The 24,334-nt window shown below is 48.6% G+C and overlaps 1 protein-coding gene across 1 annotated transcript in view; it reads right to left on the bottom strand.

Moving 5' to 3' along the window:
* Vwf (von Willebrand factor) overlaps positions 1-24,334 on the bottom strand; it is a 124,702-nt gene that overhangs the window by 94,397 nt on the left and 5,971 nt on the right. The window contains 3 exon segments of the mRNA XM_032906594.1: positions 13,901-14,025; positions 18,446-18,654; positions 18,898-19,000. Of these exon segments, the coding sequence (XP_032762485.1) occupies positions 13,901-14,025; positions 18,446-18,654; positions 18,898-19,000 (437 nt within the window).

Below are 24,334 nucleotides of genomic sequence, written 5' to 3' on the forward strand. Positions count from 1 at the left end.
TCCTATCTGGGGCACGACCACAGGAGGCTCACTGCGCATCTTCGAAGAGCAGCTGCCTGTTGGCATGGGCTACTGAACTATGAACCTGCCTGTGGACTGAGGGGACCAGCCGGCCACACCACCGACAGATGCCATGCCCCTCCCTAGCTCCACCTTCCTCATCCACTGAGTTGACGTCTCTGTGGCCATGCTCTGGTCGTGGAAACCTAGACTGACAATTAGTTTGCCTAGCAGCACCCTTGGAGGAATAAGAGTGATAGTCTTAGCTACTTCATGGGTCGTTGGAGAAATACCACAGCGCCTGCCACCAAATAGGTCATCACGAATGCTTCGGGGGCTGCTCTGGTCAGTTGGGTCTCGGCCACAGTGTCCTTCTGTTAACCACCTTGAATATTCTGCCCAAGGAGAAATAGATTTCCAGAGTTGGTGACCAGAAAGAGCTGGTTGGCCTGCCCCGGCCTCACTGTCACTTCCACATCCTCGAATTCAGGTGCAGCCTCATACATAGGACATCGTGTGAACGTCCAGCTTATTGCCCCGCCCCCTTCCTCTGTGTAACACAGGGAGGATGGTCAAAGTTCCTACTGTAAGTCTGCAGTGAGCCACGGTGAGCAGTGCATAGGGTCACACGTGTCAAAGGTTCGTCCCAAGAAGTCGTGGCAATATCATCACCTATCCCTTCTACTGTTTCTCTGCCCCCACAACGGCGAGCAGACCTCCAGAAGATCCGGACACTCTCGTCCCTTTCCCATCTCCATCTCCCTGGGCCATATTGGGATAATGGTTACCACAGCAACGTTATCACTTCTCTGGTATCTCTGGTTGCTCCCTGGTAAGCTGGGTCAGCTCTCATTGATTTCTTATTCGGGAAGCCATGATCCTCCCCGACAAAGTCGTTGAAGGGTAGGGAAGGATGCCGAGGCTGGAGGCTGTTACCATTCTGCAACACGTCTGCCCATAAAAACCGCCACTCAGGGAACACATGAAGGCAGCTGAGGGAGTCCAGCAACTCAGGTTCCTGCCTACCTGTTTTCTCACCCACAGTTAAGAACTAGAAATCACTAGAAATCACTGACAATCACAAGACGGTGAAAATCTACTGCTCCCCCACCCTCACCCCAGGGCCCCCAGACAAGAGCAATTGCTCTGCACTGTGTGACCGGCTCTTGGCACTGTAAGGAGGAACAAGAAACTTTCCCCATGCAGGTCACAACAGCATCTAAACAATGATGACTGCACGGGATTGGGGATTTAGCTCAGTGGTAGAGCGTTTGCCTAGCAAGCGCAAGGCCCTGGGTTCGGTCTCCAGCTCCGGGGGGTGGGGGGGTGGGGGTGGGGGAAGAATGATGGCTGCAGTTCAGGTAGCCTCCCTGCCAGGAATCCTTGCAGAGCCAGCCTGGTCCATCCGCCTTTGGCCCAGCTCACCAGGTCAGTCCCTTCCAAAGGGAAAGTAGGAACGAGGCTCTAGCATGTTTCCTGGGAGGCCCCTGGAGGTGTTAAATGGTTTGTAGAAAGCCACAGTACGATGGGTGCTTCACTGCAGGATGGAAGTATGATTTCGGCAGAAGCTGCCTTCAGTCCCTACCATGGCCACCTGAAGTCGAGCTATAGTTTCTCCCTCCACAGAAACAAAAGAAGTCTGGGCTCTCACCGTCTCCTCCAAGCTTCCTCTGGTCACCCCTGACCTCAACCTGGTCCACAGTCTGGTTGCTAGGCAGACCTTTCAACATCTGCCCAGTCTCCAGCATGACCTGCTCTGACCCCACAGCAGTGCCCAGGGGCATATTTACCTCAGTCTAAGCCACTCCCAGGCTTCTCTGTTCTAACTCAGGCAGTCCAGCCAGGCCAAATGAAGTCCTGAGGTGACATAGAGTGAAGTCCAAGGTGGATTCAGTACCTGTGCTCCCAGACTCACAACAGAGCGCTAGTTGTACAGACCATGCTGCAATAGACATGGTACAAGCACTGGGTGATCGGCCTCTAGGTCCACAGCGTGAAGATGCTGCTGGATATAAAAGGCAAACTATTCCAATTTAAAGGGCAACATTTTATCTCAGTGGGAAAGCAGGGAGACTAAGCCCTCCATGACTGGACCTTGGCCTTCCCCTCTTGTCCCATCCCCAACCCAGGCACTACTGATGCCTTCTTGAAAGCGCCCTAATGTTTTCTTTCACTGACATATCTACTGTGTCCAGGTGCTGTGTCTAGCACAATGGACGCAAAAGAAAACACATGGATAGATTCCACAATCACAAAGCCTGGGGCGGGGAGGAGCCCAGCCTCTCCACCTGTCTGCACTTCCTCTCTGAAGCCCTCTGTGCCTCCGCCAGGAACCGCCTCCCAGGAAGGCTTTCTCCACAGTTCCTCCTCTCTCATCACACTCTGGGCACACCGCTCTTGAACTGCAATTACCCATTCCTGGACCCTTCTCCTCAGTTTCCCTACATGTGTTCTAAGGACAAGAGCCACACTCTTGGGGTGTAAATGCTGGATCAATCCTAGCAGTAATGAATGCAGGTATAAGTCACCTCCGGTGTCTCAGAGGTGCCATAGGCCAGTTCCCATGCAGGCTGAAGGCTTCATCCCTACCTGGGGTGGCCTTCTCAGTGATGCTACGTATTGTAGCTGGGGGAAACCATGCCAATGAGGTATCTAGATGGGCCGGCCCAGAAGGCTTAGCCAATAAGCTTCCCTTCCCAGACATTTCTACCTACAAAAGATATTTAATCTCTGGTCCACACCAAGTAGGTCATATGCACCCATTTTCCATGATGAACAATAAATAAACATATGGACAAGCAAGGACTGTCTCTCTCACCAAGAACCACAGTAGGGAAAGCCTTCGCCATACAGAGCCTAAGTCTCCTGCAGAAGGTCCCTCTGGGCTCCAGGACAAACTCACAGCTGAGCTAAGCCAAGGAATTTCAGCTACAGCTGGATGCCTGGGAGTTTGGGAACCCCTGCCTCTTCGGCCTCAGTCTGCCTCGTTTCTCGTCCTGCTGGGGTCCCCATCTTAGGCTGTGTTCTTTCACCCCTGAGCAGTGCATCAGCATTTATTGCAAGCTGCACTCTGCGTTTTGTCCACCCAAGTGGAGTTCATACACCCCGAAAGACGGAACTCAGAACTGCACAGAGACTGACAGACACTTTCAAAGGACACAATACTTCCTTCAAAGGAAAAGAATGTGTCCATCCTTTCAGCTTTGGGATAAGAATACATAAAGTAAAAAAGTTGTACTAGGGTTTGGGGATTTAGCTCAGTGGTAGAGCACTTGCCTAGCAAGCTCAAGGCCCTAGGTTTGGTCCCCAGCTCCGGAAAAAAAAAAAAAAGTTGTACTAGGTCGTCCCAGTATGGTGGCACATGTCTATACTCCAAGCACTTGAGAGGCTGAGGCACGAAGACAGGGAAGGGCGTTGGAGACCAGTCTCTGCTGCCTAGCACCACCTTGTCTCAAAAAGAGAAGTAGGGCTGAGGCAACGGCTCAGTGGGTAAAGTGCTTGCTGTGCAAGCATAAGAGCCTGAGCTTGAATCCCCAGAAACCACGTAAAGCCAGGAAGAGTAGCCCGTGTCTGTGAGCCCAGGGCGGCTACAGCCGGATGGGAGGCAGGGACAAGAAAAACCTGAAAGCTTGCAGGACCGTTACCTTAGTGAGCATAGCTAGTGGCCAACAAGAAAGAGACCCTGCCCCAAACAAGCACAAGACAAGTACTGCACCCAGGGTTACCCTTGACCTCTACAAGTGGATGCACATGCTTCATACACATACATGCACACACATACACATATATACACAAACATGCACATAAATATACATACATGCACATGCATTCATACACATACATCCACACACATACACATATATACACAAACATGCACATGAATATACATACATACACATGCAAGCACATACATGCATACACACACATATATATACATATGTATATGTATATATATATGATAAAGCATGTGCCTAGCATGCATGAGGCTCTGATTTAATGCCTAGTACTGTCAAAAAATAAACATTAATTTTTTTAAACAATCCATACATGGGCTAATGAAACAAGCAGACAAAAGAGCACAGACGGCTGAAAGTGTTCAGCTCCTCAGCCATCAGGGAAAGGCACGTGGAAACTAACCTGAGACTCTTTCTGACCCCTTACATCACCATGGCTATCATCAAAATAAACGATAACAACAGTGCTGGCAGGGATAGAGGGAAAGAGGGATCCTTATTCGGTGCTGACAGAAGCATAAACTAATGTAGCGACTGTGGAAGTCAGTGCGAAGGGACTTTCCAAAAAATTACAGTAGAACTACCGTATGACACAGCTGTGCCACTTCAAGTCACAAAGCCAGAGCTGAATCCCACCACAGAGGTCCCTGCACGCTCATGTGCACTGCTGAGCTATTCACCATAGCAAGGAAATGGAACTGATCTCCATGTCCATAAACAGACGAATGGGTAATAAGATGTGGTAATCGCATAATAGAATTGTATTGTAAAGAATTAGCCGTAAATCAGGAAAGCTGATGGATCTGGAAAAAATTATACAGACACACACAAACACATACATGTGTGTGTATGTATTTGTGCACATGCGCATGCACACACACACGTATACATATGTGTGTATGCTCCTGTAATGTTGGGGTCTTACGCTTTCCCCTCTCCTTCCACTGCTGCCTAGTAAAAAAGAAAAAAACTCTGGCTTCAGAGAAATGACCTGGATTCTCATATTTGAGTCTCCTTAAGCAAGGAAGATTCATAAGCCTGAGAAACAATGCATTCTCCTTTTTTGTTCTATCCTTTGTTTGTTTGTTTGCTTGCTTGCTTGAATGTTTGTTTTCTAGACAAGGTTTCTGTATGTAGCATTGGCACATTGACTGCCCTGGAACTCACTCTGTGGATCAGGCGGACCTTGAACTCAGAGACCTGCATCCCTCTGCCTCCCAAGCGCTGGGATTAAACATGTGTGCCGCCACCACCTGGCAAATTCTATTGTTTCTTTGATTGATTAATGTTTTAAATATCCCTGTTTTAACACCTAATGTGTCAAATATCAAGAACTATAACCTAAGTAAGTAAACTGGGGCCTGGGTTAACTGTTCAGAGTTTAAAGGAATCCTGACCTGAGCGACCCGAGGAGCCTGCACAGCGATGTGAAGGCCAGGCTTGAGGCACAGCTGTACTCTAAAGCCTGCCTGGTCACTTGTCATCGAAGCACGGTTATAGTGAGGCCGGGATTCCATCGCCACAGATTCAACCAACACTTTAAAATATCTGGGGCAGGCGACTGCATCCAAACGGAACAAGTACCTGCCATTGTTCCTTTCTGCTATTCGCTCAGTATAGCCTGACACTTTACACAGCATCTGCAGTGAATTGGGCATAATAACCCACAATCGTTTAAAGTATATGAGGGGGCTAGCTCAGTGGATAAGAGCCCTTGCTGCACAAACTTGATGGCCTGAGTTTAATTCCCAGGACCCACATTGAGGTGGAAGAGGAGAACTGACTCCTCACATGTCCTCGAGCCTCCACATGTGCACCGTGGTTCATGACCAATGCATAGACATCACATGGCCCACACATGGACATCACTTCTGTGTGTGTGTGTGTGTGTGTGTGTGTGTGTGTGTGTGTGTGTGTGTGTGCAACAACAGGGCAGTGGTGAGGGAAATGGCTCCCCAACACTCACTGCTTTTGCAGAAGACCTTAGATCAGTTCCCAGCATCCACATGATAACTTACAACCACCTCTAATTCCAGTTCCAGGGGATCCAATGCCCTCTCTAAGCCTCCCTCTAAGGCCATTGCACACACACATGATTTAAAAATAAATAATACATACAGCCATTTTTTTAAAGTAGCACAGTAATAATTTTTAAATAAAATGAAGTAGACAGGACGATATGGACAGGTCGGAACTAACTGGCATGCCATTTTATGTAAGAGACCTGGGCATCGAAGCTTAGACGACAGGACGATAAACATGGGGGTTCTAGAAGCATGGGTGGGCTAGAACGCCAACTCCCCCACGTTCAAAGCATGTGACCTAGAGAAATTATCTCAGTTTTCCACACATCTCAGCCATAGGAAAAGACTCAGCACAGCCCAGTGTCTTCTCCCCGCTTCTTAGTTATGACTCGACTTTCTGATTCCACTTGGGCATGGCTACTGGGTATGAAGATTCCATGTTCTGCCCATCCGAGGCCAGGAGCAGTCACAGCACTTGGCTATACAAGCCTAGGAGGACAGGAGAAGGAAGGTACCTTGTACCTTCCAGCAAAGTCCTCTCAAGGGGCCTCCTTTTTTTTTTTTTTTAAAGATTTATTTATTATTATATATAAGTACATTGTAGCTGTCTTAGGCACACCAGAAGGCATCAGATCTCATTACAGATGGTTGTGAGCCACCATGTGGTGGCTGGGATTTGAACTCAGGACCTCTGGTAGAGCAGTCAGTGCTCTTAACCACTGAGCCATCTCTCCAGCCCAAGGGGCCTCCTTTCTTGTCCCTTCTCCTTCCGCTGCTGGCATGTGACTATGGTGCCAGGAGTTTGAATAGTCCCTTGGGCCAGAAGCTACAGAGAATGAGACAGAAGGACCCTGGACTCACAGGGTTGCCTGTTCTGGCCTGGCCCTGAACGTCCTGCACTGGGCCTTCCTGAGAGGGAAACACATTAACTAACTAACTAACTAACTAACTAACTAACTAACTAACTAACTAACTAAACTAACTAACTAACTAAATTGTTGCCATGTCTCGCCACTCATGGGTGGCTCTACATAAAGCAGCAATCCTAACCTCAGAAAGTTGCTACAAAACAAGCAATTTAAATGAGCCCCAGCCTGGGCCTGCGGAGACAGCCAGCAAGTGCTCCGTACTGTTCCACTCGCTGGCTGTCTGCAAAGGCTTCACTTTGGCTCTCTGCTAAACCATTCTGGCAGGGACACAAAATAAAGGTCAGCTAATTTGCACTTCCAGCATCTCCTGGCTCCAGTGCCCGGCACCAGCGACTTCTGTCTTGTTTCATCTCCTGTCGGTGGTGCCAAAAGCTGGCAGAGAACGGCAACCCGGACTCCATCAATCCACCACTTCACCCTCCTGCGCGGGGGCGGGTGTACAGACCCAATTGTGGCCCATCTTAATCCCATTTCCAGTTCATCAGAGGAGGCCAGGCCTCTTCCCTGGGGATGTTAGGCCCCACCCAGGGGGAAGGGAGAGAAAGCAGGAGTCATCTCCCCAGGGGATATGCAGGCAAAGCAGGAGAAAAAGCAAGGGCCAGAGGTCTGCTATTGTGCTATTGTTTCTTCTCAAACGGCTGACAAAGGAGAAGAGGGGGAAGGGAGAGGATGAACATTCCCAGGCCTGGAGCGAATACAGAAAGGAGGGCAAAATGTATGAAGTGCAAATTGTTTGCTGGGCCCTGATATTTCCAGCTCCTGAGTGGGCAGTCGGGATGCCTCCTGTGGGGCCACCCCCTGGAGGAGGTGTGGAGGCGCCTAGAGCCTAAAGCAGTGGGTTCAAGAATTCACTTGAGGCAGAGTCTAGCTCCCCATCTGTCAGCAGCAGGGATGGATGGGGTGAAAGAGCTGAGTTTATTTATAAGGCTGCCCTGAGGCTCCTATCCACATTCCAACCTTCTGACTCGTGGTCAAGATTCAGATCTCCATCCTGGTTCATACAAGTCCCACCACATGGATGGGGTTTGTGGAGGTTCCTCTTCTGAAGCTGGTTGGATAGGATGCTGGTGATAGATACATAGGATGACTATATATAACCTAGTAGGCGTGCCCATGTCCACAGAGACCTCCCTAGGCTTTCTCACTCTGCCCTGGCCTAAAGAGTCAGGCATTGTCCGTGTAAGAAATATAACTCTAACCTTGGAGGGGATTTAAAAAAAAAAGTTTATTCTGAAGCCAAATATAAATGATCATGGCCCAGGAACACAGATTCAAAGTCCTTCAAATTCCACCTTCCGACACAGAAACGGTTTCACCACACTGTTATTCTAAGAACAGAGCAAAGAAAGCCATACATTGAGGCACTGTTTAAAGCCATTGGTGGAAACACTCCATCCATAGGAGGACTAAAGCGAGTGAGGAGATCTCTGCTGTAGCCTTTTCATTGGTGGAACCTGGCGATCCGCTAAGTGAATACATTCTAAAAGGTTTAATCTGTCAATTACAGGATGTAAGAGGTGGGCAAGAAACGGCCACTCAGAGGGCCAAAGATAGCCCAAGATAAAGTGCAGTCGGGCTCTGGACCTAAAGCATTCCAAACCCTCCGTGATCACTGAAGTCCTGATTGCCCCACCAGCCTTTCGGGAGGGGCATTGGGAGATGTGGCTTCCTCTAGGGACTTTGGTTCACCGTATTATTCCCTGGTGTGCAGTTCAAAGCTTACCCAAGCTCTTGTATAAACAGCCCAGCCGGGATCCGTCTACATAGCCTGCTTACAGCAAGAAAAATCACCAGCTCCCTGCCAGGAATCAAGTCACCTGAGCTGCCTGTCACCATCCATCAAGCAGTTTGTCATCTCCTGACCCCCACACACTCCTGTTCCCCGCCATGATGGGTTAAGTCCTCTTGTGTGCCTGGTCCTGATCTCTAACCTTGTAAACCATATACAGTTTCAGCAGTGCCTGAACCATACAAAACACCTCAGTGTGTACTGATGGGCCCTATCCCATTCTTTGCCCACTTTGGTCCTCCCTGGGAAGAGGGCAAAGGAAAGGAAACACCCGAGAACCACTCATCCTTCGGTAGCCTTAGAGAACTGCTTGTAGGACTCTCCTCTCATATCGGAATCTATGAACGCTTGGTCTCTCACGGGAACCCCCACACATTCTCAATATGCTTTGGACACCGTCTAAATTACTTACACTACTAACTGTGTATAAGTTCACAGATATAGTTGTCACCACACATTGTTTAAGGAATGATAAGAAGAAAACAAAACCTGTGTGTTCAGAACAGATATAGTTTTCCTACCATTGGTTGCATCCACAGACAGGGACCCGTGGATGCAGGATGACTGCATTTTGCTACAGCCCCTGGGGTTTGTTGTGATAGGGAGAGATGGATGCTAGGACTTTTTCTTGCCCTCCTAAGGGTTTGCCCAACAGGCAAAGCGCCAGCCCACCCAAAGGAAACCTCTGAAAACTCATAGCAACTGCTGGAGCTCTGCAGTAAGGCTAGACCACCAGAGACCATCGCCACGGCTGTCACCATCACCACGGTCCCTTAGCTCTTCTCCAGAGCTGCTCTTAAGTAGATAACGTAATGACTGTAAAGGAAAGGTTCTCTCATTTCAGTGTTCAGTAGCGGAGATCCCATAGGAGTGGGACACTGAGAGGCAGAGCAGTAAAGGAACCCAGGTGAGGACATGAGGAAGGGAGTAAGCCGGAGACTCCTTCCTGGTCGGGGACGTTCCTTGTATAAGTCCTCATTCCTAATGTAGCCTTTTGGTGACTCAGGAAGACTGGAGAAACAGCTCGTGTTGTCAAGGGGAATGTATGCAGATGCCAGGCTTCAAACCCCAACAATAGGACACGGAGAGATGGGTGGTCTGTAAAGCCAACTCACGGTGCTGTCATTTAGCCACCAACCTACACTTGGCTCCTTGAGTTTGCTGGATTCCAGGGGCCAAACTCTCTTATAGCTGGAGAGATATGGCTGCTCTCCCAAAGGACCCAGATCTAAGTTCCCCATTCAACACCCACGTGATGCCTCGTAACCATCTGTGTCTCAAGTTCCAGGGGATCTGACAACCCTGACGGCCTCCTTAGGCACCAGGCATGTGCCGCATGCATGCAGGCAAAACACCCATGCATGTCCAATAAAAGTCAAAAGTAAATAAAGATGATTCAACGACTTTCAATCCCAGGCAGGCAAACGAATGGCTGTCCCAATCGCTAAGAGCCCACTCCACACCAAACTCCTTGATGAAATCACCCTCCTACGCACACCTGCCGACTCCCCACCCGGTTCCGTCTAGATAGAATGAGAAGTGACAGGTCAGCCCTTGCAAACAAACAATTGTATAATGAGGACATGAAGAGCGAATTGCTCTGTCCCCAACAGGATGGATACTTTGTGTACTTCTCTGGGCTATTGAGGAGATGTGCTGTGGTCACTGAAAGTCAACAACAGTTTTACAAATATTAGCCCATGTGACAGGTGATTTCCCGAGGACAAGAGACGTCTCGGGTGAGTTGCACTTTGTCCTGGACGAGAGGGAAAAATGTTCTGTGGGATGGAAGGTGGTGAAAGGCCAGACAAACACAGCACAGAAAAGTGTCCTGTGCTCCCATAAGAAACACCAAATTCAGAGGTGAGAGGAGTAGTTTGAAGTAAGCACTAAGGGGTAAGAGCTCACACACGGCCCCCCAGCCACTGGACCAGAGGGGTCCTGGACTCCAGTATTCAGGGACATGGATAGACACACACAGCTCTAACTCCGAAGGAGTGTGCTCTCTCAGGAAGCTGGGAGCCGGCTAGAGCTGAGCTGTTTATGATGGCCAGAAAGACCCTGGCAAGGTTATTCCAAGGCCTTGACTCTTAAAGTCAAGACCAGAACACCCGGCCCATCTGGCTGTTGTTTGCAGACTGCCTTCAGGCGGGGGCTGGGGGATGAATAGGTAACTTTGAGAATCTCATCAAACTCTTGAGATTGGAATTCCTAACATTGATGAAAATCCTTTCTCCCGATCCTGACCCATCTGTTGCCACGGGATTATTCTCGTGCTGTGGCTCAAGTAAAAGTTAGCAACATCACCCTTGGGCTCCCCCTATAACGACTGGTCATCGTAAAGACCAACTCTTAGGAATTACAGGGAGAGATCTCTTGACGCCAAGCATGGCGTCCTCACACTCTTGACAGCAGTGCCAGTCTTGTCACACTGGGGAATGTGACCTGAGGGTGAGTGATAATGGCTTTGGTGACCGGATCTCCCAGGCCAGGCCAAAGCCACCAAGTATAATGCTGCAGGCTAAGCTGTGCCAACAGTGATATGCCAAGTGGCTAACATTTACATAGTGGGCCTCATCATCTGTATATTGTGTGATGTGCAGTGGTCATGGTCATAATGGCGGGTTTCCATCAGTGACGGGAGATTGCCTTAGGAAAGGGGTGTGGTTTTCATAGCTAGCATGGCTGCTCTGTGGGCTAACATCTATAGGGCTTTGGGCTTCAAATTACATACAGGACACGAGACCAAGGCTACCATCCTCTTGGGAAGTTCAGCCCTTCCCTCCATGCTCCCCAGACTTAATTTTACAAAAAGAGAAAGGTTAACTAAGGGTCTTTCTAAAAACATGGGTGGTAGCTATGAACAAATAAGCATCACTTAATCTGAACATCACTTAATCTGAGCATTTCTGGCTTGGACTCCAGACTCAGCTGGCAAAAAAAAAAAAAAAAAGCCATTGTCAGCACCAGCAGAGAGAGGCTCTGGGTCTGTTGGTACAACAGGCAAACGTTCCTCCCCAACGTATAAGAATTATGACCAGGCTCTCTGAAAGAGCTATGAAAATCAAGAGAAAAGAGAGGTGACTGGTTCTGACAGCTGACCAAAGCAGTTAGGCCAATGCAGCCTCCCCCAGAACACTCAACCATTCCAACTGACTCCTGAAACCAAGGCCATCCGCTGGTGATAGACTCCCAGCCAGCAGACCCAATTTCTAAGCCTGGGCCCAGAGGGAGCAAGAAGATAGAAGAGGCCACATTAATCACCTCCCAGGAGATGAGTCACTGTGCATCCCAGCCAATGAGAGATCCCCAGCTGTGAGCAAACACGATCTGATTGGCTAAGGGCAGAATACAGTTCTCTAGGTAAACAATCTGAAACTATGAACTGGGAGTGCTGGGCTTGAAAGAGTTCGTTCCTCAAGGAGGTGTGTTTGGAGCCTGGGTCCTGAACCAAGAACCACGTACTTAGTGTCTTAGGCTGGTCCTTAGGATGCTGGTTAATGCACTCAGGAGACAAAGTGAGTAGGGACACGCAGCTGGAGCCTTAAAATGTGTCCCCACAGACTTAGCCAAGCTGCTTCTTCGCTTTGTCCTCCTTGAACAAAGCACCCAGTCTTTCCCTTCCCCCACTCAACCCCAGTATCAGGTTCTCTCCAGGAAAAGTCTGTCTGCACCTCCCATTAACACCACATAAAAGGGGTTCTTCCTTGGTACTCTGAGGTGAGGAGCATCTGTCAAGCCCTTGCTGTTTGCAGTCTGTGTTTGTAAAATCAAACAAAACAAAATGTGCTCTGAGGGACCTGTTGCTCTCAGTTGAAAGGGGGGGGGGGAATACCACCAACCAACAACAGAACTCTAATTTGGAAACGCAAAGGGGAAATGAGAAAAGTCTCTCATGCACCATACCTTGATTGAATTTCTTTTGAAATCTGTCTGTTGGTCAAGCACCCTAGAGGAAGGGCTTGCCTCTCTCACTTGCTTATTTGGACGTATTGATGCGCTGGGGATCCTATTTTTTCAAGCCCACAGGGCGATGTGATGGAAGCGATTCCTCATTTGAGGTTCCCTTTTCGGGGTGACTCTAGTTTGTGTCAAGTTGAGAAAAATTAACCAGCACACCCAACTGTAGGGGAGAGAATCTCAACAGCTCGGCCCTAAAAGGACAAATGTCAGATATCTCAAGCCAGGGGGAAGAGGAAATCCCCCTTCTGCACAAAGCACGCTCCTCTTGGCGCTCAGTCTGGAGCTCAGTCTGCCTCGTTAGCAACCATGGCTACCTGCCAGGCAACCACCCAACGGGCCTAGCGCCGATGAATCACTGGAAGCACAAGGGCAAAGACAGCTTTTGGAATGTGTTTGTTTACAAGTTGGAAGTTGCTTAAGAGTTTGGGCCTTGACATTCCGCATCGGTCCAGGAGAGTCTCCCGAGTCTGACATTCTCCTGGATTCAGAGGCTCGATGTGAAAACTAACAAAGATTCATTAGATGAGTAATGAGCTATTAGTAAAGCTGTCTCTACTGAGCTGCTGCATTAGTGTCTATCGCTGTTATTTCTTGACATGGGAGAGGTGGGTTTGTCTATTTGTGTGCAGATTTGGGTGAATTAGGCTTCTACCAGGGAAGGATTCTGGGTTATTGTTGTTGGGGAGACCATTACAATCCTAGCTAATACCACCCAAAGCTTATGTCCTATCCACACTGAATAGTTTTGAGACCCATTAACTGTAACAACCTCATACACGATAAAGAATTTAAGAGCTAAAAGGAACGGAAAGAGTCTTGTGATATCTAGGTCCTGAAGAAGGAAGGGCCTACAGGTAGAGAGATGTGGACAACCCTTTTGCAGGCAGAGGGACGCTGTCAATCCTTCCACAGGGAGCGATGTGGATAACCTTTACACAGGTAGGGTGATGTGGGTGATTCTTTTGTAACTAGAGGGATGTGGGCATCCCTTTTGTAAGTAGAATGATACAGGCAGCTCTTCTTTTGCTCGTACGCAATCTAAGACGAGAGTACCTGTCTTATATACAATATAAATACAACATAAGGCAGGAGTACCTACACCAGACAACAGATACCACAGCCATCACCCACCTGCAGTTCCCCGCCCCCAGAACTGTAATAATCTCCATTGTCCCCACCATATGCTTTGCTATTGCCTCACAAAGTGGGGGAGACACTGGCTATACGTACCCAGTTTTAAAGAAAGTACGAGGCCAAGGAAAATATTAGAATTAGACAAAATTCTAGCCAAAATAAGTTTTCAATCTAAAAAGACTCACGAACACCTCATATTGAACAGCCAGAGAGACCCATTTCTCACCCAACCCCTGAAGAGAGAAAGAAACCATGATCCTGAGTCCCTTGCCTTAATTCGAGGAGTCACGAATCATCCAGACCACATCCAGGCCAGTGTGTACCAACCTGCTGCATGTCCCCAGAGGAGCTGGTGCAGTTAGTGCTGGGAGGAGATGTCCGTTTACACCGCTGGTTCTCACTACTCAGGGCCCAGGAGTTGGCAAAGTCGTAGGGGTCTGAGGTCAAGGTCCCTGCAGAGAAAAGTTCCCAAGAAATGATGCTTCACTTAAGCCTTACCAAGACTTCTGCGTGAAAGCTATTGGCCAGTTGTGACCTGAATCAAACTCCTTCTACGCTAGAACTCAGGCATTTGGACCACGGGCCTTTTGAACAGTGCTCAGCATGACACCACAGTGCACGGGCATTGGAGCTCAGCTAGCCATGGACAGAGGGACAGACACAATGAAGGAGGTGACATGAAAGATGATGACGATGTCACCCCCTTCTCTGTGCAGCAGAGATCATATCCACAGCTGGTCAGAATGCCGAGAACAGTTGACCAGGGGGCGCTGTGGTGGTTTGAATAGGTATGGCCCCCATAGACTCATGTGTTTGAATGCTTGGTCCATAGGGAGTGGCACTATTAGGAGGTGTGGAGTAGGTGGGCCTTGTTGGAGGAAGTGTGTTACTGTGGGGGCGGGCTTTGAGGTGTCCTGTGTTTAAACTATGCCTACCGTAGCACACAGCACCCTACTGCCTATGGGCCAAGATGTAAAACTCTCAGCTCCTTCTCCAGCACCACGTCTGCCTACATGCCACCATGTCCTGTCACGGTGACAATAAACTGAACCTCTGAAACAGTAAGTCAGCCCAATTAAACGGTCCCCTCATAAGAGTTGCCACCCGTGGTCATGGTGTCTCTTCACAGCAATAGAAGCGTTAAGACAGGTACCCAACCCCAACTTACACATCTAACTCCACAGAAAAGGAAGCAGAAAGATTGTAAGAGTCGGAAGACCAGAAAGGTTGCTGTGAGACGGTGTCTTCTGTATACGACAGAGACGCTGCACCCACAAAATTTCAAAAACAGGATTGCCTGAACAAGACCAGGACAGTGGCACCAGTGACGTCCCAACATGGATGGGAGGAGACCTATCCACGTCCCACCTTTAGATGGAGAGAGGGAGCAATTCATGACCAGAGAGAGAGGGAGACTCAGTCTTCTCTAAGAATGAGCCCCCATAGGCTATTCAATCATGAGGGGTCAGGCGTAAGCAAATACACACATGAGCAACACTAAATGGAGTGGGGGGTGCCTTGCATGCGTGTATGTGTGTGTTCATGCGCACACGTGTATACACACACGTGTGTGTGTGTGTGTGTGAGTGTGTAACAGTATAGAAGAAGAGGTCATAGCAGGGATTAAATCAGGGGACACACAAAAGGCGTTGGAAGGCCAGGGGGAGAGGGGAAGTAGAAATAATGAATAGTACTCACATATGAACTTCTCAAAATCACTGCTTGGATGAATTTTACATTAAAAAGAAAGATAATGCAGGTGATGCCATTCGCCCCCCACCTCTCCATGCCTTGGCATGCCCTTCCCCTTCTGTACGGACAGAGATGCTTAATCCCCTTCTCCTCCCTTGTCATGGTTTTAATATAAGACGCCCCCACACACGCTCTCGTGCGGTCAAGGCTTGGTCCTCAACCCTTGGTACTATTTAGAGAGGTTCTGGGAACTTTAGGACATAGAAGCCTCGCCTGGTTAGAGGAGGTAAGTCATTAGAGTGAGTCCTTGCCCTGGCTTACTCCTGTGTTCCTTTTCCCTGCTTTCTGTTTGCTGCCGTGAAATGTGCAGCCTCCTCCTCCTCCACTGCACACCCCTGTCTGCCGTGATGCTCTGTCTCGGAACTGAGGGCTGTGGGCTGAAATCTCAGAAACTGTGAGCTCAAACTAAGCCCTTTCTTCTCTGACTGGTTGGTTTAGATATTTTGTCATAGAGTCAAGCACAGCAGCCAACTCGTTCTTACCATGCCAACTCTCTCCACCCAGTCCCGGACACAGAACCCAAGAACGACCAACCTTTCTGAACTAGTTCTCCTTCCTTCCCCCATCCCAGCCTGGTGGGGTGTGCCCTTCTCCTTGTCTAGCACCCTAGGCAACTCTCCACAGAAACTCTTATCTTCCTTTGGGTTCCTTTCCAGCCTTGACCCTCTATGACTTTTGAGCTAGTGTTCAACAGTGAGCTCCTTTGTTCAGAGCACCGGTGTGAGTCTTAGCTCTGCCTTCAGCCACAGTGGATTCTGGATGCTCAGAACACGAGTGTGGAATGAAGGTAAGGATGTGACATGAGTCTTTTTTTTTTTTAAATGCCAAGATAAGAAACAATTTATTATAGAGAGAAGAAAAATTTCTCATCCAAAATATAGAAATCTGTACAACTTTGCCACAATCAATATACATGAACTGTACAAATTTACACCAGTTCATAATTTACCAAATAAAAGATGACTAACAAAGTTCACAAAATAGATGGCGGTTTGTGGAAAAAGACTCTTACCCAATTGAGTACAAGGAAAGTTACAAACCAGACCTCCACTTTCTAAAAATAAGAAGTTTACTCACTCAGTCTTAGAAAACTACAAGCGAATGTACAGAGAGCTGGCTGGTGCTAACCACAGTTGAGACAGGTGACATGAGTCTTAAGACCCCCTCCAACCCCTCTCCACCCCTTCCCCAGTCACTGGCTCTTCTGGGTTCCCATTCTCAATGTCCAGGTGCTTTTATTCCTGTATTCTTCATACTGTAGTATGTAGTATGTATGTAGTATGTAGTACTGTAGTATGTAGCTACCACAGAAGGCTTGAAGTCCAACATGCCTGGAGCACAGGCTCCTCCTGATAGCCTTACTGAATATTTATTATGGTAGTAGTTTCTGTCTGTTATTTTTGTACTATTGACATGAACAATCCCTTACTTAGCCAGACCTAGAGAGGCCATTTAAGGTCAAGGAGTACACGTGGGGATAAAATAAACCACCTGTATAGGAAGAAAAGGGAGTCCTAGTATCTAGGGTTTGATGAGCAGAAAAGAAAGTCCTCCTCCAGTGATGCGCTCATTTTAAAAATACTCTGTACACATTCTACAAATTAAATGAGTCAGCTAAAGGTCTTGGGAGGAGGCACTTCTCTGGGATTACCCGAAGGGGCCCTGTATACAGAGGTTGACTGAAAAGCTACCAACTCTTCCAACCTGTATAACTTGTTGGAAGCCAGAGGAAACTAATCAACCAGGGGAGCCCAGTGGAGAGAATGGAAATTTGTATGATTTCCACTCTGTAATGGATGCTGTGATTGACGGATGCTCTTTGGTACCCAATCGCATCGAGTGGGCTTGGATCTCTTGAGGAAGAGGTAGAGAAGCAGTCTCATGGGGATGGGAAAGTTCCTTCTACCAACCAGTGAGATCAGGCTGCGCCCCTCGTCCTGAGTGTCAAATTCTTTGTTTGTCCAGGACAATTCAGACTCAAAAATCTTTTTCAGCCCTGATTTTGTATAGTGTGAAATTTTATGGCTAAATAGGAAGCGAAGCAGAAGAGTGTCCAGCAGATGGAATTACAGACATTATTATTTAAGGGGGTGGGGATCTCAGAGATCAAGAAACAAAACAAGTTGAGACTCTCAGAGGTCAGAAAACAAACTTAATAGTTTGGGAACAAATAGTGTTGGGTCTGAATTGAGAACTGAACTAAATAAAGTACTTTCTGGGGATGGTTCCAAAAACAGCACCAGGGACTGAACTTTTGCCAACAAATACCACTTTCCTTCAATAGTGTACGTCATATTTAAATGTGTGTGTGTGTCTGTGTGTGTGTGTGTGTGTTATATACATACATACATATATATATTACCATGGGCAAACATTCTATTGAATCCACAAATAACTTCAAAAAGAGTAGACAGAATTCTGAGAAACGAGAAAAGAGAAATGAGGGGAGGAGAAGAGGAAGAATAACAAAGATAACCGGGAAGAACAGACAAGTCGGCTGGTTGCCAAGAGGATTAGATTCAGGGCAGCCATCTTGAACTTGCATGACGGGGAGGTGGAGCTAAACCCCTGTTGGGAAGGTGTGGTCCTGCGAGGACACTCTCTTTGAGAAAGCTGACCAGAAAAGCTACCTACTCTGAAAAATAGAAAAACAAAAGTTTGTTTCCTTGGCCTGGGCTCCAGATAAGAGGGGGAAAAAATCTCTCCCAAAAGCATAGAATAAGGAGAAAGCTTGAGTGGGGCAGGGAGGGTGTTGAGATTCAGATTTTTGTTTCTTTTAAGATTAGTATTCAGCGGAGTATGGTGGCTTGTGCCCTTAATCTCAGCACTAGAGACACGGGCAGGCAGATCTCTGAGTTTGAGGCCAGCCTGGTCTACAGAGCAAGTTCCAAGAGAGGCAGGGCTACACAGAGAAACCCTGTCTGGAAAAATGCTTTTAAAAAGGGAGAGGGAAAGAGAATCAACAATTCAATGCAGAGTGCACGTTGAACAGAAAACCTCTCTGAAGAGGAGCTGCCAATCCAAAATCGTGGAACACAGACTCAGTGGACTGTGAATAGGGGTCAGCAGGCATTAAATTAGCAGGTTGGAGGCTCCAGATACTCTGAACAGACAGCTTACCCTCCTGTGTCCTAAAGTCGTCTTCAGCGAAGATGTTGAAGTCACCACACAGCCCACAGGTCTTGTTGAAGTGTCTGTCTGACATCAGGATTTGGAAGTTGCCGTTGCCGTCGATTCTGGCTGCAAAGCCGAAGGCCTCACTGGAAAGTTTGTAGTACCCAGCCTCACGCTCTACGTAGAGTCCCTTGGAGGCATAGGGCATGGAGATGCTGGAGGGCAGAGGGCAAGCTCACTGAGCTTCTGGTTCACTTTTAGGATCTCTCCAACCTCCCAACCCAAACCCGTGTGTCAGGCTTCAGATGGTGAAGCACAGTGATCAAGGTTCTGGACCAGCACTGCAGAGACCTGGGCCTTTGGGCCTCAGTTTCTACATTTAGATTCTGATGGAGTGAAAGATGTGTGAGAAGGGCTCCAGGGTCCTTCGCAATGGGACACCTGAGCTTCTGACTTACCTTTGGTCCCCCTGCATCACGGTGCCATTGGCAAACAAATGGATGTCAAAAAACTCCCCAAGATACACAGACAGGCCCACTCTCTTGCCATCTTGGAAGTTCCCTAAGAGGAAAAACAAAAAGTTCCGTCCAAAATTGATAAATCTGTTACTGTATGTCTGTAATCTCCACGTAAGACTTCTCCTGAAAGACCCAACAGAAAAGCAGCATTTTCCCTGAAAATCCCTCATCTGACTCTTTGTAAGTACGAAGAGCTGATGCACGGCCCTCAGCGGACTCCCATAGGCATGGTCATGCCCTTCTGGACGCTCATCATCTTGGTGTAAAAATAAGACTCAGGTTGTCTGAGCACAACTAGAAGTAGAGTGAGCTGTCGGTACCCAGCTTTACCACACACGGTGTTGTCACCATAGGAGAATCCAAGCCAGAATCTATGTGACGTTTGCTTACAATGGAGACTTGAGCCCCACTGTTTAACTGCACATGGTTTCCCGTGAGAGATTTTTGAAGAGCGTGGGGGAACTGTAAACAGGAATCAATAAATTACTGATACCTCCATTAGTGACATTTGTACGGCCAAACACCATACAAACATCGGGTAAAACGCTCTCTGCCAGTGGTCTGACTGTGAGGGGCAAACGCAGGCATTTTTTTTTCACAGTGTTTTGAAAGCTTAGTAATGCGAAATTAATCTAAGAAACACAAAGTCTGAGCGGTTGGTGTTCGAAGATAACAGACCGTGTTGGAGATGAAGGAAATGGAGGGGTCAATGGAGAACCTGAGTAGGGAGCCCTGGGCACAGAGAAACTGGAGGATGTAAGAAAGGAAGCCAGTGGAGACCACTCAGCTGTGGGCCTTGGGGAGCCTTCGAGAACCTGGAAATCCGGAGGGAGACTAGCCTAGCTGTGGTACGTGGTAGTGAGTAATAGGTCTTTGTCTTCTCCTAGAGGATTGGGGGCGTGGCCTCTAACTCCTCAGCAAAGAAGCCTGGGGAGCCACGCCCACAGAATGCTGGAGAAGGTCCCTTGATTTGAGTTGTTACCAGTCAGGATCACTGAGGAAGTGACAGCCTCTGTACACTCTGCAGAGCCTGGTCGCAACACAGCCAGGATAAAACAGAGGTGCCAAACTCCTTAAACAAAACACAAAGGGCCACCCGTTTGGACTGAGCATCTACACCAAGCGCAACAGACTAAACCAAAATGTTACCCAGCAGGAAGCTGGGATGTGCATCCAAGCTTCTGAGAGAACAGGGGGGAGCTACTGGGGTGGCTCGTCAGGCAAGGCTTTGCTTTAGGACGACCTGAGGTGGATCCCCAGGACCCACATGGCGGAAGAAAAAAGCTGACTCCCACAAGTAATCCTCTTACCTCCACACACATCCACATGCGAGTAAGTAAATAAACAGGTAAATTAATGAAGCAGGAGATTGAGAAGGAAGAAGGAAGGAAGGGATGGAGGGATAGAGGGAGGGGGGAGAGAAAATCTCCCTGAATAGCGAGTAGCTGCTTCCCCGTCCATAGGAAATCAACTGCGTGCAGCTCACCACCGAGTTCCATGTCTCAGCCCTTGTCAGTCTGGGATCCCATGCTCCTCCCCTCGGGGCATTCGGTTTACAGAACAGCAAATGACACCAGCCCCAACTTCCTAATTGTCCTCATCCAGCCCTGACCCACATGTCTAAGCCAAAGGTTTGGCCTGCTCTGCACTTTTACTAAGAACATATGTTTTAAGATTTCTAAATTACATGTATATGTTTGAGGTTTGGGGGTGGAGATACACATGTGTTCTCTTCCAGCACAGGATAGACTCTTACCTGCTGAGCCACCTCTTCAGCCTGAGACTAGTCCTCAAGAGAGTCAGTCTCAGGCAGCAGAATTTGGGGTCCTGAAGTGGATAGTTTATAGCAACCGGACCCCATTTCCTACTCAGAGACAAGTGGAAATTAACAATGCAGGGGCAGGGGTAGGTTAAGGTCGTGGCCGTCAGTGAAGGCAGAACTGTGTAGAAGCTGTGGAACTCCTAATCCCACGAGGTGAGGAGGCTCCGGAGGCATTGGCCACATCGACAGCAGGAGAATTTAAAAGGACACACTATGAGAGCAGGGAGGATCTCTGAGACCATCTGAGCAAGTGGCTTTTAAGTTTTACAGGCAAACATCATTTTCATGAGTACACACACACACACACACAGAGAGAGAGAGAGAGAGAGAGAGAGAGAGAGAGAGAGAGAGAGAGAGAGAGAGTTTCTGTTTTCATCCCTACCATATGCTGACCTAAACTGGCTCCTTCCTTCCTTCCTTCCTTCCTTCCTTCCTTCCTTCCTTCCTTCCTTCCTTTTTTCTTTCCTTCCTTCCTTCTTCTCTTCCTTCCTTCCTTCCTTCTTTCCTTCCTTTTCAAGAGACAGTATCTATGCAGCACAGGCCAGGCTGGAACTCAAGGTCGCCTCACTCCTTCAAGCACTTAGATTGTAAGCAAGCACTCCCAGGCCCAAATAAATTGTTATCACATTACAGTTGAAGAAACTGAGGCTTAAATATATAATCTGATTTTACCATGTTGCCGCCATTATCACTGGAGAGTGGACACTTTGCTGTGGGACCTGCTACAAATGACAGAATGAGCGAGCAACAGTAACTGGGCCCTGCCCACTAGATGACCTGGCCCTGCCCACTGGATGTCCTGGCTCCACCCACTAGATGACCTAGCTCCACCCACTAGATGTCCTGGCCCTGCCCACTGGATGTCCTGGCTCCATCCACTGGATGACCTGGCTCCACCCACTGGGTGTCCTGGCCCTGCCCACTAGATGTCCTGGCTCCACCCACTAGATGACCTGGCTCCACCCACTAGATGTCCTGGCCCTGCCCACTAGATGTCTATAACACATACCCCAGATAGGATCCTCCAAAAGGTACCCAGACACTGCCAGTTTCCTCTGGTGGGGAAACCACTCTGACTAAGAACTATTAGTGTACACTGGTCACCTGGAGCACACAGCACGCAGGGTTTCCCATCCAGAAGCTCAAGTGTCCTTTTGCAACACAAAGCTGCCTAACTAGGATCTCTCTCAGTGCAGCAGATTCGTCAAACCACACACCGAGAGGAGCTCTAAAGCCCCTCCATTTCACCTGCCTTCCTCAAATACTGTGCAGCCATTAGAAGAGTGTGCCATTCAAAGTGTCCATGGACCCCCCAAAAAGGGAAACCCACGCACCACAAACCTCCAAGGTAGTATTTCCTAGCACTGTTGGGCAAAAAAAAAAAAAAAAAAAAAAAAAAAAGGGCTGGTTGTCCACCCAAGAAGACAGACCAGCCAAGTTCTTCCCAGGCTCCCAGCTTGTCTCAAAGGAACTGTACAAGATGCTCAGAAAGTGGTGAGCCACCAAACCTCACCCCATTTGGTGGGAGCAGGAGGCCCTGCCCCATCAGAAGCATACAGGAAGCTTGAATCAGGGGTTATTCTCAGACATCTTGTACTGTGGAAATGACTGAGCAAGCTTGTGGCTCTCCTTGAGCTAATCTGGGAGCCAGATCTTGTGGCCCTGACTTAGGAAGAGAAGGACTTACAAAGGAGGAGGAGTCAGGTCTCTCTGTGGCCCCTGGGCTGACTGTAGAGACAGGAAACCTTGGCTTGGGCCCCCATTCACAAGAGGGCTCCCCTCGGCCTTAGGCGGGCTTTCGTGCACAGACAGAAACACTTTGCCCAGGATATGAGCAAGGCCTACAAACACCCAGACAGGAATGTAAATGGTTTAGAATCAAGGAAACAGGATGTCTCTGGAGAACAATTGAGCACAAGGTAATCCTAGGCCCATAAACGAAACCCAGGGTCCAAAGCCTAGGTTCCTTCCCCTGACCCAGGACTTCCCCAACCACACACCACTAATACCAACAGGAAAAGTAACCATCAGGTCTTTCTGACGTCACGGTAGGACTAGGGTAGAAATGCAACCAACCTACTACAGCAAAGCACGTCTACTCTAGAACGGATTCGAACCAGCAGCTCCCAGAAAACTGACCCTTGACAACAGCACGTTGTCGTGAAAAAAAGAATCACAAACCACTGGAGAATCGACAGGGATGTCTGGAAATGCACGGTCCCTCCTTGGATCTCGACGTCCTCCTGGGTACTGAAACCAGGAAGAGTGACCCGTGAGGCTGGGTCTCTGCTACAGCCCTGTGTGGTGACAGAAGGGATTTACCGTGAAAGAGAATCTGACCTCAACGGGAGCACACTGAGGCCCAGCAGTGCGTGACTCTTTGACGAGCGAATTCAATAACAGGACATCTTGTAGTGACCCGGATGCTTCTGAGACTTAGTATGCACCACGGGTTGCGTTTTCAAAGAGCGGATCTCACCTGAGCCTCACATGCCCGAGTCATAAAGAGACTGTCGTTTCCCTGGGGACTCTGATGGGGAAGGGACATGAGTGTGAGGCTCTTTCTCCTCAGAGCAGCACAGCCTCCAAGTCCTTAGAAATGTAAGCCAATTGGCTAACCCAAGTAGATGAGCCCAGTGCCAACCAGAGCCAAGTAGTCAAAAGGGCGGTGATGGTTAATCCCATGGGCCATCAGGGATTGGTGTTATAATCTCATCTCCAGGTAACGAGCTCTAGAACCACTTAGAGAAGGGGCCTGTATAAAGGAGTAGCCAAGATAGGTTGGCCTGTGAGCATGCCTGAGAAGAACTGTCTTGCTTAGGTTAACTCAAATGGGAAGACCCACCCTAACAGTGACTGGCACCCTTTCCCGGGCTGGGTCCTGAGCAAAAAGGAGGAAGTCTTCAGGAGCATTTGTCGTTCTCAGGTTCTTGACTGTAGACGCTGCGTGGCCAGCTGTCTCAGGCTCCAACCGCTATGGCTTCCCTTGTAACCAGCTGTGAAATAAAGCCTTCCCTAACTTGCCTTTGTCAGGGTATCACGTCCCAGCAACAGAGACATAGACCAGGGCTTTCCTGGGGGGGTCGTACGACATTCCGGAGACACCAACACAGCCTGAGTTGCCTTGACTATGAGGGCTCCCTTAATGGAGGGAGGAGGTTTGAACTGCCCTTATGTGGGGAGGAAGGGGGCTTTTTAAATATGCTGGCTGGGTCCCCAGAGCCCAAAATATGAAATCTAGGCCTGGTCCTGGGATTCACTGTGTACTCCTTACTAACCTGTCTCTAGGCAGGATCCACAGGAGCACAAAGGTAAGCTAAGGCAGACAGATCCCACTCGGGCATCAGCCTCTCCCTAAACCTGAAGCCATAGGGCAGAGAGGGGATACTGTAAACGCTGTCAAAATCTTGTGTCAAGACTGTGGAGTCGGCTCAGCAGGAAGGAGTACGTGCTGCTTTTCCGGGGATCTGAGTTCAGTACCTAACACATCACGTGATTCACAAGGGCCTGTAACTGCAGGGGATCTATAGGCACCAGCCTATGCATAGCATATAT

The sequence above is a fragment of the Rattus rattus genome, chromosome 6 (genome assembly GCF_011064425.1).
Source record: "Rattus rattus isolate New Zealand chromosome 6, Rrattus_CSIRO_v1, whole genome shotgun sequence".
NCBI lineage: Eukaryota > Metazoa > Chordata > Mammalia > Rodentia > Muridae > Rattus > Rattus rattus.